Source organism: Arvicola amphibius, chromosome 1, assembly GCF_903992535.2.
Source record: "Arvicola amphibius chromosome 1, mArvAmp1.2, whole genome shotgun sequence".
Lineage (NCBI taxonomy): Eukaryota > Metazoa > Chordata > Mammalia > Rodentia > Cricetidae > Arvicola > Arvicola amphibius.
The window spans coordinates 173,668,863-173,688,753 of NC_052047.1; the positions used below are offsets into that span (position 1 = coordinate 173,668,863).

Sequence of the window (19,891 nt, forward strand, 5' to 3'; positions counted from 1 at the left end):
GTTGTAGTTGAGTTTTTTTTTTTTTTTCTCTTTACTCTTTGTTCTTTGGGGAACCACCATCCAGCTCCCAAATTTCTTATGAATGCCTGGCCTTATTTTGGCTTGTTCTAGCCAGATTTTACTAACTTAAATTATCCCGTCTACTTTTTGCCTCTGGGCCTTTACTCTTCTCTAGTCTATATACTTTCCTAACTTCTTACTCCATGGCTGGCTGTGTGGCTGGAGGCCGGTCTTGGTGTCCTCCTCTCATTTTCCTTTTCTACCCCTCCCTCTTCTCTCTTATTCTCGGCCTGCCATCCCTGCCTAGCTATTGACTGTTCAGCTCTTTATTAGACCAATCAGGTTTTAGACAGGCAAAAGTAACACAGCTTTACAGAGTCAAAAATGCAACATAGAATGAGACACAAAAACAAATGTTCCACGGCGTAAAAGAACGCCACACATTTTTAACTAATATTCCACAACACTTGGTTCCTCAAGAACAGCAAGTCTGCAGTTTTGTTCCCTCGTTTCCCACTTTCCTATTAGGCATCGGAGTCTAGCAAGCATTTATATTCTGCGTAACTGTCCTTCTAAGCAGGAAATCAGTAAATCAGACAAGTTGGTTGTTCTTACACCTAAAGGTTTAAGGGAACTGAGCAGCTTCTGAATGACTCAAATCTCCACTGCCTATTAAGAGGAAAAGTTAGAGAACTATTACAGGGATACAGAAAGAACACCCACCAATCTCTCCCGATCCCAGCGTCCATGAAGTTCCTTGGTGAAGACTGTTACTGGGCCAAGCTACCAAAGGAAGATGACATTCAAGTAATTCACGATATGTATTCCAAAATACTAATTTTGGCTTATACTGTAATTTTACTTAAACTATCAAAAATAAATGGATACCCTGCTAGAATTTGAACATGTTAGCCAGATTCTAGGGGGGAAAATTTTTATCATAATGCTAGCAAATCAGATTAAAACAACAACAACAACAACAAAAAAAAAAACCCAGCTCTTCATTTGGAAAACAGTAAGCTGTCCAGAGGTAAATTTGGCTTCACCTTGGCAGTATCAGGAAGTATGCAGGAAGTGGACTAGTGTGGATACAGTGTACTGAGCTATATGTGCTTGCCCGAAAGGAAGACTCATGCAAGAATGAACATAATTCAGGCCAACTCAGACAACAGTGTACCTGCTGGGGTGACCTAAATCAGAAACCCATCACCTGTGAAAACAAACTGCAGGGAACAATCCCCTCCTTTGGTCAAGAGTGTGTCAAGAGAGGGGGTTATCAATCTTGTGTAGTCTACCTTGAAGAATTAAAATCAAGTAAGAACCACAAACATCTGAAGGTGTAACCCAAACTCCTTCCAGCTCAAAACAACCATAATCATAAGACTATGTATAGGAGGATGAGTAGGGGCTTGGCTAAACCAATCAGCTCCTCCAGTTAGCTTCAGCACAGGTCTATCTAGTGCAACCAGGACTGATGCTGACGGAGGGAAGGGCTTGTACTCACTGGAAATAAAAACCTCTACTGTACTTCATTTCCCACATCTCTCTTACACCCACCAGCTAGTCTAAAAACTTTAACAATTAAGCTATTTTACCTAGGCAGAGTCTGGTGTGGTGAAACAGCACTTCACATCAAAGAACTCAACAGGGTCCCATGCAGCAGTCCTTGCAAGCCCGCCCACAGGAATTCCCTCTCATTCTCTGCATGCCCTCTTGCTGTACTGCCTTTTAGGTCCCACGTTGTCTGTAGCATCTCACAATCAGTTGGCTATGTGCCGTTCTTGTTTGCCTAGCACTCTCCCCTAATACTCTTTAGAGAGAGCACCACTCTCCTTTTGTACATATTAATGACTATACTTGATGCCAAGTCATTTCAATAACCCAAGGAGTTCTCGGAGCAATGGGCTATTTGAAGATTTCATGCAATCCACTGGAGGCTAAAAAAGGCCTTGAGCAGTCTTCGCTAAAAATAAAACTCATTTAGAGCGCAATATTTAGAAGCTTGGTTCTTCAGCTTCCCTTTGATCCCATGAGTTCTCCCACCCCTGCTTCAAGTGAATTATTTTCTAGATTATCTACAGTTGGTTCCTGCCAACAGAATTCTGATTAGATAGTCTTTTTATGTCTGACTATGGCTTAGACATGCCTGTGAATAGGCATTAAAGTGATACAATACCCATTCATTCTCACTTCTTCTGATAAATTCTGACATCTTTGCATTTTTAGAGCATGGTACACTATTTCTTGGTTACAAATTTGCATGTAAGTTATCAATTTGTTTTGGTGTTTGGTTTAAAACTGAGCCAACATGCGGAGTATACGACACTAGGGAAACTGAGACAGGAGGTGTTCAATTTTCAGGATAACCTTGACCTTGTCTCAAAACAAAACACCTGAGCTGTCAAGGTTTACAAACCTGTGTTCTTGGTGCATCCCACACAAAGCACCAACATTAAATGCACCTTTGTTCAAAGTACAAAAACTGAAGTCTCAAAGCAGGTATTTTTTATTTGTATGTGTGCCATGTGGATGCAGGTGCTTGCAGAAGTAAGGAGAGGGCCTTGGCTTCTCTGAAGCAGGAGTTAACAGGCAATTGTGCAGGAAGGGACTGGGTGCTGGGTCTCACACTTGGGTCCTCGGGAAGAGCAGCAAGCGTACTCTTAACTGTAGAGCCATCTTTTCAGTCTCATTAGACACTCAACAAAACACTGCCATCAGGATTCTAGTAATGAATTCCCACTGGCCATTAGTAGGAACAGTGCAACACCAGGTGTACTAAGATATCTTTGATTCACAGTGTGAAATTATTTCCTTTTGATCTGATTTCATTTGCATGCAGTGACTCTTCTCTGCATTTGCTACATTTTAGTCAGTTCACTTAGGAGACTGTTTCATATGGTTCACGTCCTCTTGCATATGCTGACTTGTGTAAAAAATTTTTTAAAAGATTCATCTTTATTAAAGTGTTTGGGGGGCAGGGGATAGATAAGAATGTAAGTATGTACATGTGAGTGTAGGTGCCCAGAGAGGCCAGAGGCATCGGAGAACCATGAAAACAGAATTACAGATTACTTTGAGTAGCTCAATATGGGTGCTGGGACCAAAACACAGGTGCTTTGCAAGAACGAACAGCGCATGCTCATAACTACTATATCATTTCTCCAGGCCTTTAAACAGGACTTTTCCAGTACGTAGAGAATTCTATAGCTTTCAGGTACCAAGATAATGCTAGAATTTTATTCATGTAGGTTGTATCCTCAGGTTTTTTAAAAATTTCTTTTAATATTCCGACTTTTAAGAGAAGCTAAAAAACTTCCAACTGTACATTACCCAATTTATTTCATCCAGAAGAAAGCTATAAAAAACTGTCCACAAATAACCCAATTACAGTAGGAAACAAATCCTACCAATGAGATGCTATCATTTTTACACAAGGAACTGAGCCTCAAGACACTGTCATCTTGCATCAAACCCCCAAATTACAGATGCTAAATAATACTAGTTTATTATGGTCCATGCAGAATGTTTAATTATGCCAACCAGCTCTTAATGAGTTCTAGACCTACCTGCAGGTGGCGAGTGGGATTCGACAGGAAAAAAGTCAAAGCTGACACTACACTGACTCCAACGCTGAGATTATAATCTTAATTTTAAAAGGTATCAAAACAGTAGCAGACACCAAAACCTACTGTAAGTCATCCAGTGGCAAGATTTCAGAGAAACATCACACAGGCAAGCCTTTTCCTTTTAGCCCCTTGAGTGCAGGCCTAGAGATGTCAGAAATGGCTTAGAGACCGAGAAACAGTTGGGCCAACAAGATATCCATGTTAGTGTCTAAAGAATACCATGGGTACCATGATAGCTAACATTGGAGCAGTAACTATGCAGGTCCACAGTGGAGTGACGCTCTGCCATCACAAATCTCTCAAGTAGGTGCCATGGGTGCCTCAGATAAGAAACAGAAACAAAGCAGTCAATTTGGGGGTGTACAGTTCATTAGTGGGAAGTCTGGCTCTACATCCAGGATGCACAACCCAAAGCAAAGGGTTTTGTTTGCTTTGCTTTGTTTTTCGAGAAAGGGTTTCTCTGTGTAGCCCTGGTTGTCCTGGAACTTGCTCTGTAGACCAGGCTGGTCTTGAAAGCACAGAGGTCCACCTGCCTCTGCCTCCCAAGTACTAGGATTAAAGGAGTGTGTCACCATGTTCAGTTTCAAAGCAAATGCTTTAAAACTTAATATCTAGCTACATATGTGAAATGTCTGCCTAAAGCAGACACAAACAGTAAAAGTTACTTAAATCATATGAAAATAGTTTCACTTACTAGGCCCTCTGAATGTGGGTGACTGTTGTGTGGCTTGGTCTTTTTATGGGGCCCCTGGAAGTGGGACCAGAATTTATCCCTGGCACATGAACTGGCTTTTTGGAGCCCATTCCCTTTGGTAGGATACCAATGCTTAGCCTTGATACGAGGTGGGGAGGGCCTTGGTCTGCCTCAACTTGATGTGCCAGGCTTTACAGACTCCCACGGAAGTCCTCACCCTCTTTGAGGACTGGATGGGAGGGTGGGGGAGAAGTGGGAGGGAGAACTGGGGTAGGTATGTAAAACAAAAAAATTTTAAAAACAGATAAATTAAAAAAAATAGTTTCACTTACTTTATGGCTCAATGTCCCTACATGAGTCATAGCTGCTGGGATTATTGTATTTTTCTTCATCAGTGATTAGAACCATAACAAATTCATTACTATAATTGGATAATCTAAATTTAATAGAAGATGAAAAGACATGAAGAAGCATACACAACACTCATGTTTGAACATGCTGCTACATTAAAATTAAATTACTAAAACTATATTAAAACAGAATAATTCAATATTAAAATGTCTCCTGTAAAAGTCTGAAATCTCAACTACAAGATAAAACTGTCCAAACAAATTTTATAAACAACAAAAACGCCATGATTTCAAGTAAGTGAAAAATATCAAGGACTAAGTGGAAGAAGCGTCAAGAGGAAAGGCCTTTTATTGTAAGCTATAGCAGCGCACGTTTCCCGGTGCCCTGCGTTCGCACTCGTCGCACAGCGTCTCCAATCTTGCATGGCTTGCTTTTCGTTAGCGGAGCCTTCTCCTGAAATCTACAACCACCGAAACACAAACGGAGGAAGAAAGTGTTCAAGAGGGTTTGTGAAACACATTACCAAAGAAATTCATCCAATAAACCCATGAAGATTTGGTTTCCAAAGAAATAAAACAAGTAATAAAAACAAAAGCATTTTTGCCATAATTTAATATTTCTGATGATTCAGAGGCACCAAAGATTGTGTTGTGGCATTATCTTCTGTTCTGTTGTATGCTGAGGTGCCTGCAACAGAATTCTGGTTACTGACGTCTGAAAACAAAGGAGTTTTATATGTGGTTCACATAGCATCAAGTGACTACAGACACAACACAGGAATTCTGATGTATATATTTGTACAATTTTTACTACGCCGAGAAAATTATATTTAAGTTATAAAATGAGTATTTTTTTTAGCACATTTAGTAATGACTATTTATATAAACTATCATTTTGTTTGGGTGACCAAATGAAATTTGAACATAATTAAAAAACATACAACTTTTAAACAACATTTAAGGAACATAGTCACAGAACTCACACTGAAAGCCATGTACACGTATTAAAGAGCACTGAGGTTTCTCAAACGTACTGTTCTGAAAGGTTTTCAATCCATCTTAATGTAAATCAGTGTGAAACTTACAAAAGACTACCTGGTGGTGTTACAGCAGAATGAGGTGAAATCCATGCTGACCGGTCTGCCTACCAATCAACAACTCATTGCTGATCACTGAGAAAACCATGTTTGTTATTTGATTCTTCTGACAACCATTATAACTGAGACACATATTCAGATGTGGTTGATCCAACCAACTGCAGAGGACATTTCCAACTTAAAAGTGGCCAAAACAAGTGACAACTAGGCATGGCTGAATCACTGTACCTGTCAGATCCTGCCTTAAATCCAAGTTTTGCTACACACTATCTGGTGCACTTTTGGACTCCATAGTTGGGTTTAAAAAAAAAAGCTTCTGTATTCAAACCTATCTACAGAATATCAAAGAAAAATGTAGATATATACATTTTGATATCCACTCATACATACACACTCACATTCATACTCGCACGTCTAGAAACCAGCACCTACCCACTTTCCACTTCTCACTAATAACTCAACAAATCATTTATTACTTTAAGACCAGCTTAGACTCTATAAGGCTATAACAGCATATGGCTAAAAAGGTCAAACAAGCACCCACACTCAGGCTGGACTGAACTTCCTCCTCATGATTTCTGACAAGCAGTAATACCATTTACATGACAGACCATAATAACTTAGGATCTGAGTATAAAACCACAAAAGGATCTCCCTCACTGCTGTAAGGATGAGAGCGCATCCCACACGAGATCACTGAACCGTACAAATGATCTTTACTTCTAATCTAAACAAACATGAGTCAAAACATTCTGAAACGCTGCATCCTTTGATTTCTTCATCTTTTCAATTGCCCGATGCAGGTCCTGCTGTTGCACAGGCCGGATTTCATCTTCATCATGACTGAAATGTAAACAAAACCATCAAATTGCCAAATCATTTCAGAGTACACTTACCTAAAATATTTTATCAAGATTAAAAAGATGCATGGAGCTAAAAATATATTTGTTTTTTGATTATATAAGAATATATATATTTTTTTCTTTCCCATTCAAGATCCCAAAGAGAATTACAACACATTAGAGCCATTCTTCTAGAAATTATCTATATACAAGAGTAAATGTGTATGTGAAAAATCACAAAACATCGTTCAACATTTTTATTTTATGTGTATGAGTGTTTGCCTGCATGTACATTTGTTCGACATGTATGTGTCTAGTACCCTTGAAGGTTAGAAGAGGGCACCAGATTCCCTGGAACTAGAGTACACTTAGGGAGCCACCATATCAGTGCTAGGAACCCAACCGAAGTCCTTTCCCAAGAGCAGCCAGTGCTCTTACCCACTGGGTCATCTCTCTAGTATCCTTAAAAGATACTTAAAAAAAAAAAAGCACTGAGTAGGGCTGGAGAGATGGCTCAGAGGTTAAGAGCATTGCCTGCTCTTCCAAAGGTCCTGAGTTCAATTCCCAGCAACCACATGGTGGCTCACTATCATCTGTAATGGGTCTGGTGCCCTCTTCTGGCCTGCAGACATACACACAGACAGAATATTGTATACATAATAAATAAATAAATATTTAAAAAAAGCACTGAGTAGTAAAGCAAAATTGCTGTGTAAAATCAACCATTTCATGCCAAAAATGTAAGAGCAGCATATTTTCATTAAAAAATGGCAGCTTTTCAAACAGAAGCATAATTCCAGCCAGAAATCAAGTTACTCTTGTGAACAGAGAACCAAAATATAGCATTCCTAGGCATATGTTCAAGGACACGCAGCCTTCTGCAAGACAGAAACAACTCAACACTCTGAGTAAAGAACAAGCAACCCAAGTCCTCTTTACTTTAATCCTGGCAAACAAAATAACACCAAAAACCTGGTCTATTCTGCTACTTGGTAAATCACAAACACTTGGGGGAAAATGTTTCAGGGAAAACAGATTCAAGTCTAATGACCAGATTTCACACTGACATTTTCAGGGCTTTCAAGCGTTTTGCCTTTCATTACTAATGTAATTAACTTAAGCAACTTAAGTAACTTAAGTTTACTTTTCCTTTTAATTTTTTTCTGTCAGAAGAAAGACCTTTGGAAGGTATTTTTTTGATGATGTTAGAACTTTCCCAACTTGCTGAAACAGCTAAAATTACATGGCAGCACATGGATGAAATGTGTCTCCCACCTGGGCAGGAGGGAGCAGTACAGTGGGTGAGAGCAAGCGCTTCAGACAGAAGCAAACATGAACTTTTAGAGAAGCTTACTGTGGCACCACACTGTAATTAGATGCAGAACAGCACAGGCAAGTCAGGGTCACTTGGTAGGAAAACTTCAGAGAAAGAAAGCTCCACTCTTTTCACATGACCTCAAAGGTAACTGCTTTACTGAGAAATTCTTTATCAGAGTCAACATTTTGAAGATACACAGTGCAGTACTGCTTCAGGGGAGGCCTTTGGGGGACCCTTTCTCAGAGGAATTGGACTGAGGGCTACATTAGTTTGCTGAAGTAAAGGTGACAAAGATGATTTCTCAAACTCACCACACTCTAAATAGGTTTCAAGTAAAATCTGCTGACTCGAGAAATGGTATGTTGGTAACTGTATTAGTGTTAAGATGAAGCCCAGTCCAAATTTATGTGTGAAGTTCCTAGATGCTAACACTCATTTCTACACATAACTGAATTTTACAACACAGAAACCATCTATAGAGTCTAGAGAACACTGTTTTCCTAACAAAGAGGGCAAGTCTGGTTTCTGTGACTCCTTCTATAGTTTATCAAATAAGAGTCAGCATTTTTGTTCCTTAATTCTAGAACATCATCCCCACACAATTTCTCTATTTACAGAACTCCTCTTTAGAAAAATGGCAATAGTGGTTGGGATATGGCTCAAGAGGTAATGGCCTGCCATGAAAGCATGAGGACCTCAGTTTGATCTCAGATTAAAAAAGGCAGAGGGTGCCTGTAATCCCAGAACTGGGGAGGTGGCGACAGAAGGATCCCCAAGTTTTCTGACCAGCCAGTCTAGCAGATTCAGTAAGACCCTGGGTTCAGTAAGACCCTGGCCATCTCAAAAACTAAAGTGGAGAGCAATTGTAACACACCTAATATCAACCTGTATACACACACATGAACATGTGCAAATATACATACACATACCAAGCAATGGTAATAAATAAAGGAGGGAATGAGTTGTTAATTCCATTATCTTTTTCTATAAGTAGGCTGATATAAAGCAAAACAACAATCACAAATACAAGAAATCAAGTCTAAATAGTTACCTTTCTTCTGATGCAGAATTGACATATTCCCTGACACAGAGGAGAGCAGCATCTCGACACATTTCTTTTAGGTCACTTCCTGAAAATCCATCAGTTTCCTGGGCAACTTCCAAAAGATCTACATGCCGATCCACCTTAAATAAACAAGAGACATGATTATAGTATATAAAATTAAGCAAAATACTTCCAAATATCCATCTGAGAATTAATGTTATGTAACAACAGCCAAGAGAAACAGAAAAGTATTACTAGTTCCATTAAAAACTTAGAAATTAAAATTTCTCATTTTCAAAAAGAAATTGCATTTTCATATTTCTCATTACCACTGAAACATGCAGAAGTGTCTTAACTGGAAGTGCCTTTACACTTAAAATTCCTTTGAAGTGTAATGCTTTAATATTCTGCTACAACACTAATTTAATTTAGTACTTGGTTTTGTCCTTCCATCTAAGCTTTCAGTAAAGCCAATTAACAGGTTTGGGGGAATTTAAAACCTACTAATGTGCAGACAAAGAAGAGAAAATGAACAAGGAAATTATTTGTGATTATCAACTGTGATGTGAGGTCTCATTTCCATAAGCGTCTTATGGGTATCATTTTCATTTAATCCTGCAAGTAAGCTGAGGAATTTTCATATTCTGTTAATAGTATGGAGGCTGGGTAAGGGCAGACAGATTATAGAAGCAGGGTCCGAACAGGAAGAAGATGTCCAACCCTATTTTCTCCCCATATACAAATCTGTCATCGTGATTTTCTTCACTCCTGTGGAATGCCACCTTTATTAGTTCCTCAATTTCTAATTGTAGAAGGTTTTGTTTTAAGACCTTTTACTTTTGTTTAAGTAATTCTAAGCAAGGACAAAAGACAAAGGAAGCTGGGTGCAGGGGCACATGCCTGTTACTCCATCACCTTAGCAAGCAGGAGGGGAATTGAAGGCTAGCCTAGGCTACCTATGAAGTACCGGGCCAGCCAGCAGCCAGGGCTACAAAAAGTGAGCTCCCAGCTCAAACAAACAATTTCAAAGGAGACATTAAATACTATTCATTTCATTGAAAAAGCTTGGTTGTGCTCTTCCCCCTCTTTTTTTTATTTTTTTATTTTTTATTTTATTTTATTTTTTTTTTTTTTATAGAATAATCTGGTAAGTACTGGCTTAAACTGTTCTATGAAGGTCTGAAAGAATTCTGTGGTAAATCTATCTGGCCCTGGGCGTTTTATGTTGGTAGATTAAAATTTTTTAGTATTTATTCAATTTTACATGTATGAATTGTGGAGGCACACAAATGAGAGCTTGTTCCACCTTGACTAAAGGTCAGAGAGTTTAAGCTTATTTTTACCCTTTCAAAGTTGACGATAGTATGTCTACACACCCTGACTTAACCTGTGTGGTTACTTGGTGTTTTGGACATTAAGATGACCCATAGAGGTGGATCCTGCTCCACCCTGATCAAAGGTCAGAGAATTCAAGCCTATTCCTGCTCCTTCATTTTAAAATAGGACTTTTGACATGGGATACTTAAAAAGAGAGAGAGAGAGAGAAAATAACAAACAAAAAAACCCCAAAAATAAAACCTCAAAAGACATAAACAGAGGGAAAATTCCTCAACAAGACTTAGGAAACTGGGAAAAGTTTACAACTCATACAGACAAAAGACAAATCTAACACATGGCCCTCCAATCTGTTTGAAAAAAACTCCATTTTAAAAAATGGGCAAATTACGTACTTTAAAGAAAAGAAAATCAAACTCTTAAAATGTACATCAGTACACTTTATGTCTCACTGAGTAACCCTGGCTAGTCTTGAAAGCACAGTCCTCCTCCTTCAGCATCCTGAATGCTAAGACTTTAAGTGTACACACCATACCTTGTGTTACTTCCTTTCTAACCTAGCTTCAGTCTAAAAACACAGCAGTAAACTGGGCAGTGGTGGTGCAACCTTTAATCCCAGTACTTGATAGGCAGAAGCAGGAGGATCTCAATGAGTTCGAGGACAGAAATAAAAATACAGAAATAAAAAGAAACAAATTGGAAAACCCTCTTTAAAACATAATCTTAAATAGGATAAAATGGTGCGAAAATATCACAGTATTTTAATCTGTAAACACACTGCTCTTTAAAAAACTATTTCAAATGTACCGTAATTACCAAGTTACATTAATAGAGCAGAATTTATCACTAATTCAGGTACCTTTCACATTTCTTTCTAAAATGACTTTATCAACAAAAACATCATATTTAGAATGAAAATAAATCATAATTCTCTACTTACATTTCATTTTTCAGGATGAGTCTCAAGATTGCTTCTCTTTGTTTTAGAGCCTAAAGCCAAGAAATTTTCCAATTAGCATTCAAAGAATTTACTGGTCAACTAATCTTTGTTTTTTCCGTGTAAATTATTAGATAATAACTGACAGGCAATGATAAGCTGATAGAGGTTAAAGCAAGGTATCCTATGACACTCTACAGTATCCATCTGTAGTTAGTCCAGTGAATTGTTTCTCATTCATGTCTGGGAAATAATATGCCCTCTGTACTTATTGAGTAAAAAAAGGAATATCCTTTATTAAATTTATGAAAGTTCATCACAAACACCTTTAAGTCAGTTCTTAGTTAAGGCTTTCCCTTGTTTCACACAGAGCAGCTGTCTCGCAGCGTTCCATCCCCGCGTCCTTTTCATCAATAACTGGAGGACACGGAAATACTGTCTTGTTCCTCCATTCCAATAAAAACTTCTGTGATCATTAGTGAATTTTTAAGTAAATGTTAATGATTTCTTTCAGTGACACTGCATATTTTTACATCGGAGACCAGAAACTACACTTGTTTTATAGAATTACAGAAAGCTGGCTGTGGGGGAGCATGCCTCTAACACAAGTACTTGGAAGGTGGGGGTAGGCGGGTCAGGACTTCAAGTCATCCTCAACTACAGTGGGAAGCCAAGGTCAGCCCAGGCTACATGAGAACCTATCTAAACAATACATGAATAAGGAATACTTTAAATGAGTAATAACAAATGAGGAAAGGAATACCTAACATAAAAATAGGTGGATTTTAAATTTGTCATAGCTGAGTTCATCCCTATTAACATTAAGGAAAGATTTTGAACTGATTATAAAATCACTTGGCAACAAATGAAACTGTTGTTGCCATAAACTTGTGTGTCCAAACTGAAAGGTTAGTTTGGTATGTTACATGATCACCAACAACTACTTTTTAGCTAATAAGTATTTTTCTTGGAGAGGAATTTCAAGGTAAACTTAATAATATTCTTTGACACTGTAGCTAACACAAGAATTACCCTCTCAAGTGTATTAACTGAAAATGACACAACTCTAGTTTGTACAGTAACAGTATACAAATCTCTACAAATGTGATGAAACCTGCTACAAGTCACTTAGATAATGCACACTGTACTACACTGACAGCTCTAATGACCGTAACTTTCTGTGCTGTATCCTATTTTTTTAAAATATTTATTCATTATGTATACAATATTCTGTCTGTGTGTATGCCTGCAGGCCAGAAGAGGGCACCAGACCCCATTACAGATGGTTTGTGAGCCACCATGTTGTTGCTGGGAATTGAACTCAGGACCTTTGGAAGAGCAGGCAATGCTCTTAACCACTGAGCCATCTCTCCAGCCCCGCTTGTATCCTATTTTTATACAAGTGTAGTGTGAATTCTAATTGGTCTTAATAATAAAAACCCTGAGTCAGAATAGGGGTAAATGCTGAAAGATCAGAGAAGCAGAGCAGCCAGCCACTAGTTCTCACCTCTACTGAATCCATACCAAATGGGCAATCCTGTCTCTAGGAATCCTCAGACTGACTGTTCCAAGCTCCTATCTCTTCCTGCCTTCTCTCTCTCCACCCAGCCATAATCACTCCTGTCTCCACCTCCCTAGTGCTTGGTTGGGATCAAAGGTGTGAGCTGTTTCTCTTTTAGACTTACTCAAGTAGTCCAGGGTGGCCTTGAGCTCACATAGATCCATCTGCCTCTAGGATTAAGATGTGTGCCACCAATGCCTGACCTTTATGGCTAATTAGTGTGACTAGCTCCATACTCTGATCTTCAGGCAAGCTTTGTTACAGAACAAACTATCACCACAAACAGGCCCATCAAGACCCTTTGCTGTATTTAGAATTACACTTCAATTTTTAATTTTTTTTTTTAACTTAAGAGAAACTCATTCATTTTGGGGGAAGAAAATACAAGTGGAGGCCAGACAACAACTTTCTATAACCTGTTTTCTACTTCTGTTGATTGGCTTCCCAAACTGGGTCTTCAGGCTTGGGTACAAATGCCTTTACCCACTGAGCCATCCTGCCAGTCCTACAAACTGAATTTCTGATACAGATCAATAGTCTTGGCATTAAGAATCATATAAACAAATGTCCTTTAAATTATTCTAATACCTTGCTTTTGTGAAAACTAGAGAATGCATATGTAAAGCACAGACAGTCCATCTAAGCAGCTGCAGACTCTACCCCAGCTCAGATCCATCGACTTCTTCAGTGCTCTAAGAGAAGAAAACCCACCCACTAGCCTGCTTCCATACTTCTTATCTTTGCTCACTGACAGGAAGGCCTTGCTTGTCTCATTTACCTTTAACATTCTGCATTCTTAAGGCCCATCAGATGGGTATAAATCCCACTAGCTCCATAGAACAGTCAGTTTTCACTGTTATTTCAGACTCAGCTCTGCATACACAGCTTTAAACACATTTTACATTATTTACTTATGAGTCTGGCTGCTCCTGAAACACAAAATTCCTCTGAGGAAAAGAGTTCCATTCCAGTCACTGGAGCCCAGCAAGTGCCTGACATACATTAACGCTCAATAAGTATTACTTATAGTAAATACAATTATTAGTTTTCTATATCCTTAGAAAGGACCTCATTGATTTATCAGGGAATTGACTGTATATATTCTCAGAAGAACCAGGACACATGGCTACAGCATATGGCTTACCGAGTTTTACAGAGCCTTCAACCTTTAGGAGCCCATTCTCACCGCATCAACTGAATCTGATAATTGTCAGAATATAAGTGGGACAAATGATCTAGCCAGAGATTATAATGGAGTTTGGAAAAAAAATATCTAAGATTATAAATGGAGTTTAGAATTTCATTACAAAATCTGAAAGAATAACTACCTAAATTCCCTAAGTGCCTATAAATATAATATGCTGCTTCATATGGAACATATCTTCTACCATGAGAACCTAGTGTTCTTTTAAGTATAAAAGCTGACTAAATTCACCATATGATTTTCTACAGAAACCATAGGGTGTTAAGAAGTTATAACAACCTACTGGAGGGTACTCCCTGTGTTGTTGTTTTTGTTGTTGTTTTGGCTTTTTGAGACAGGTTTCTCTGTGTAACATCCCTGGCTGTCCTGGAACTCGCTCTGTACACCAGGCTGGCCTCGAACTCCAGAGATCCGCCTGCCTCTGCCTACAGAGTGCTGGCATTAAAGGCGTGCACGACTGCCATGCGGCCTCAAGAGTACTTCTTCACAAAAATGAATGCTAGACAAAGAAGAAAGGTGTGCAGTTCACGCCCGCAAACCAGCTCTGGACAGCGATGGCGGCGAGCGGACTGCCCTGGGTGTGAGGTCACAGTCAGACTACAGTCCTGTGGTGGTGGTCACAGTCAGACTACAGTCCTGTGGTGGTCACAGTCAGACTACAGTCCTGTGGTGGTGGTCACAGTCAGACTACAGTCCTGTGGTGGTGGTCACAGTCAGACTACAGTCCTGTGGTGGTGGTCACAGTCAGACTACAGTCCCAGAAACCGAACAGAAGGGGTGCGGGTCGAGCGCCACCCCCACTTCGCCTCACCAGCCACGCATAGCAGCTGTTCTTCAGGCTGGGTATCAGAAGACAATGGTCCTTTACCTCACCACAAACTCAATCGTGTTATATCCAAAACTGCAATTCAGATTTTCCTCTGTATTTTCTAAAGTAAATCACAAAAGTGTGCAAGCAATTTGAGTTAATTACATTCTTGGGGAAAGAGCAAATGCCACTGACCTTATTAAAGAAAAAAGGGTCAGAAAAAGCACAGCCTAGTGGAGTTTTTTATACTTCTCTTTTTCATAAAACCAAAGAAACAAAACAATTCCTCTTTTAAAAATCACAGATAAAACATGCTTCAGTGGAAACTATTTCCCTTCAACATATAAGTGAATCCACTCACAGGCTGGTTGATATGAAATCTTGTGGGCATTCTTCTCATTATGGCCGAGTCAAGGTCTTGAGGGCGGTTTTGTAGCTCCCCATCACTATGACCTAAACATAAAATGACAAACAAGGCATTAAACGCTACCAACAATAAATATTCTCTGAGGTCCTTATCTTTAAGACTTATAAATGTCTTTAAAGCTAATTTTTTAAAGAGAAATCTCACTGTAACCCAGCATTCCTCAAATGTTTATAGGTAAAATTGAAACTAATCATAAATTTAAAAAAAATCAAACAACTGCACATCTGGAAAGACTAGTGAACTGACTGGATGCCTAGCAACAAAATGTCTACTCTTCAGCTACAAGAAACCATTACTGAAGAAGTGCAGTTTTTAAAAACGCTTCTATTTCATAAAAATATAACCAATGAGAAGCTATACCAAGTATTGTTAAAATGTTAAAGTGATTTGTATTTTACAATATTTTATAAATATGGCTGGTTATCAAATATGAAGACATCTTGGGACTGTGAGTGGAGGGGCCTTTAAGGCCTTTCACAATGTCAAGGAAAACCACTTCCCCACAAGATGCAGATTCTGATGTCAGTAATATGTATCAGCTGCTTTTCTTGCAGGTTTCCCAACTTCATTCTACCTGTTCTGTGGGTGGTAAACTACATTTAAAAATGTTATAGAATGCCAACTTCACCATCAAGCTGCTAGGCAGTAGCAGAAAGCTTGCCTAGCATATGGTCAGTCCCCAGAGCCCTGGACGAGACAAAGGAAGAAAAGAACAGGGAGACTAAATTTTAGAAACAAAAGGAAAAAATGCTGTTGGTTTTTGAACTTCTGTTTATACTTATAAAAGATGCAGAAATAAAAAATTAACTTTAAAAACCAATAGAAAAAAGACAAAAATATTCAATTTTCTTTCTTTCCTTTCTTCTTTCTTTCTTTCTTTTTTGAAACAGGATATCATTATACAGCTCTGGCTGTCCTGGAACTCACTATGTAGACTGGCCTCAACTCACAGAGATCTGCCTGCCTCTGCTCCCCAGTGCTTGAATAAAGCATACACCACCGCATCTGGTAAATTTTTTTTTAAGATAGCAAAATCTAATGAAAGGATATACCTGCTACACAAATTACTTTGTTATTATTATATAGGAGTATGTTTATCTAACATTATTTCTGCTTGACAGTTTTAGATTTCTCAAATAACTCTAGAGCAAGTTAAAATATCCACCAAATATTACTATTTTTCTCTTTATATTTAATAATATTCGAAAATCATGGACAATAATTATTTAACTAGCCAAGTCTGCCCACCTAGAGGGAGGGAAAATGCAAGTACAAATACATATTTAGGCTTCACAACATTATGCCATTCTGTGTATGGGTCAAGGAGTCCTAAAACAAAATCTTAATCCCCACATTAACTCTTCTTTGGTTTCCTACACTTATTTGACTAAAGTGATTAAAAAATTTAAATGTTTTACCATATATAAAAGGTTTCAAAGTGACATCATGAGCTAATGCAAAGAACTAGTCATGGATCAAAACACTTAGGAAACAAAGGCAAGCAAATCTTCAAATTCAAGGCCAGCCTGGTCTAACGGCACCATGTGTATCTAAGGTAATATTCTAGAAAGAAGAAACAAAAAAAAATACTAAAAAGTGAGTGGGATTCCCCTCTGTATGCTATGAATATGCTTTATTAGCATTGGTTAATAAAGAACTACGTTGGCCAATGGCTCAGCAGAGTAAAGCCAGGAAATCTCAAGCGGGCTGTGGGGGAGATCAGGCAGAGTCAAGCTGACATGTAGAAAATGAGGTAACGCCATGGCCCATGGCCACATGGCAATACACAGACTAACAAAATGGGTTAATTAAGATATAAGAGCTATCTAAGACTATGCCTGAGCTGCTGGCCAAACAGTGTTGTAATTAATATAGTTTCTGTATAGTTCCGTATAGTTTCAGGTCTGGGCAGGCAGAAAACGAAGAGCAGTCTCTGTTTACATGTGAGCTAAATAAGCTATTTTTTTAAGATAAATTTCAGGTAAACAAAGAAGCCTAAGACAAAGTAAAGATCACAGTATAAGATGAAGTACTAGAAACAAAATCAAGTAATTAAAATTAATCTAGCTAAAATGAATGAATATAATAAGGAATTCATGATAAAAACCAAAAGACTTGCCGGGCGGTGGGTGGCGCACGCCTTTAATCCCAGCACTCGGGAGGCAGAGGCAGGCGGATCTCTGAGTTCGAGGTCAGCCTGGTCTACAAGAGCTAGTTCCAGGACAGGCCTCTAGAAACTACAGGGAAACCCTGTCTCGAAAAAACCAAAAAAAAAAAAAACAAAAAAAAAAACAAAAAAAAAAAAAACCAAAAGACCTTGTAGTTTGTTTAAATATTAAAGAGTGCTTTTTTAAGAACACTTATACATGTATTAAATAAGTTATGAGTTAAATAAGTTAAAACTCAAATTCAGAAACATTAACATTTTTACTATTTAAGAACAAAATCTAAAGAATGGTTAAGTCAAAAACAATGCTCAAAGTATGGAAATAATTTTATTATTTCACACTTAAAAATAAGCAGATCTAGATTTATGCCTCAAATCTTTACTGATAGAGATATGAAAAACACCATTATTCTTTATGTCTCACTTCCTCCCAAGAGGAACAATGTGTCATTAGTTGCTGAGGTGTCAGTTGTAATGACAGGCTTTTCAACAATTATTTAATATTTTTGTTTCTTTGTGACCTTATGTAAGAAAACTACTAAGGTCTGAACACTATCAATAGTGGATTAAAAGGTAATCTGCAAGAAAAGCTAGCTGATGTATGAAAAAGTAGAATATATCTAAAACTGATGATTCAAGATTATAAATATAATTTTAACCCTTTTCAATATATGATAAAGAAAGTAAAGAGCAACATCTATTTCCCTCCTCAAACCAAACACATCTTAACAAAACAGCAACTACTTACTTGTAAAAAAAAGAATTGTAGTTTTTTGCAAATGAAAATGCCACCCCAGAGCTGAGGAGCTTGACATGAAATGGCCCTGAAGACTCAACGGCCGCTTTGTCTACTGCTTTAAAGAACTGAACACTGAACTATGAAAGGTGTAATCTTAACATATCTTCTCTTACATGACCAAATCATCCATTTGAATCATCATTCAAACACATTAAACATCACTATTTAGCAAATCTAAGTTTGGGCAGCTTGTAGGTATTTCCATTAAACAAATATTACACTTAATTTTTGAGATGGGGTCTCTCTTGTAGCCTTTGCTGACCTAGAGCTCATTGTGTAGACAGGCTGTGGCTTCTAACTCATATAGATCCACCTGTCTCAGCCTCCCGAGGACTGGGGTTTAAAAGAATGTGTCGCCATGCCCAGCTTATTTTTAAGAGAAGGTCTGCTATGAAGACATGACTGATCTTAACTCACTAAGTAAATCAGGAGGCATCAACTGTAGTGATTATCTTAATTCATTCAATTATTCTAAGTGCTGAGATTACAGGCATGTACCACTAGCCTAAGCCAATCTTACACATTCATTAGAGGTAATTATTAATAGGAAATGTTTCCATAAATGTTAACCACATTTTTGGTGTTTTTTCTTCTCTAACTATTTATACTAAAGGCTGTTTCCCTCATCGTAAAACTGTATTTCAAAGAGGTGATGAAAAGGTAGGACATGTGATTTCATTTTCCTGAAAATGATATGATTCTGACTTCTGATTTAGTAACACGGTGAAATTAAAAGACCTTTAGGTGATATGGCAAATATACATATATTTGAAGTGCAACATCAGACACTATACAAGTCAGTGAAACTCATGAGAAATGGATATATATAGGCCAGGGCTCATGAGAAAAATGCTGAAGTGTTGAAAAACCCATTCAGTAGAAACAAGTCTTGACTCGTGGGTAGCAAGCAGAGCCAGTAAAATAATTTCAGGGTAATGGCACTTGTCACCAAGCCTGATGACTTGAGCTAGCATCATGGTACCTACACAGCAGACAAGCGCCAACTCCTACAAGTGTCCTCTGACCTCTACTCACATGCTGCACCATGAATACCCTCTCTCCACACTAAATATTTTTAATTAAACACAAACACATAAACATAGGCATAGACAACTCCTGAGACTTTATAACTTATAGCCAAATAATGTGGATAAATCTTGAATGTGTTTTTTATTGAAAGAAAAAAATACGGTGGCAGGTGCCTATAATTCCTGCCCTTGGGAGGTAAAGGCAGGAAGATTTAAACTTTAAGGCTTAGATGACAAAGAGTTTGTTATCTTGATTTTACAGTGGCTTTCTCCCTTCTACTGCACTTGTATCTAGTATTTAGGATATTTATTAGTATTTTATTAATTATAAAGCCTTCAAAGTAGGTAACACTATAACCCTAGACCTTGATTTTCCAGATAGGCCTTACTGTATAGCACAGACTGGTCTGCAACTGGGTAATCTCACTCCTCGGCTTCGTAAACATTGGAATTACAAGCTTGTGGTACTATGCCAGCTAACCTTTGTTGTTGCTGTTGTTTTGTAGGCAGGATCTTACCATGTAACCCATGCTAACCCCTAGCTTTTGAAATCCTTCTGTTCCTACCTTCCAAAGCTGAAATTACAGGTAGACACCCCAACACACAGCCTATCTCTCATGAAAGTGAAAATAACAATGATCATGAACTCAATT

The 19,891-nt window shown here is 38.2% G+C and overlaps 1 protein-coding gene across 1 annotated transcript in view; it reads right to left on the reverse strand.

The window, feature by feature from the left end:
* Window positions 1-5,254: 5,254 nt before the first annotated feature.
* Atad1 (ATPase family AAA domain containing 1) overlaps window positions 5,255-19,891 on the reverse strand; it is a 43,665-nt gene continuing 29,028 nt past the window's right edge. Inside the window, 5 exon segments of the mRNA XM_038341594.1 lie at window positions 5,255-6,610; window positions 8,979-9,112; window positions 11,244-11,297; window positions 15,179-15,263; window positions 19,589-19,597. Coding sequence (XP_038197522.1) covers window positions 6,490-6,610; window positions 8,979-9,112; window positions 11,244-11,297; window positions 15,179-15,263; window positions 19,589-19,597 — 403 coding nt within the window. The 3' untranslated portion in view covers window positions 5,255-6,489.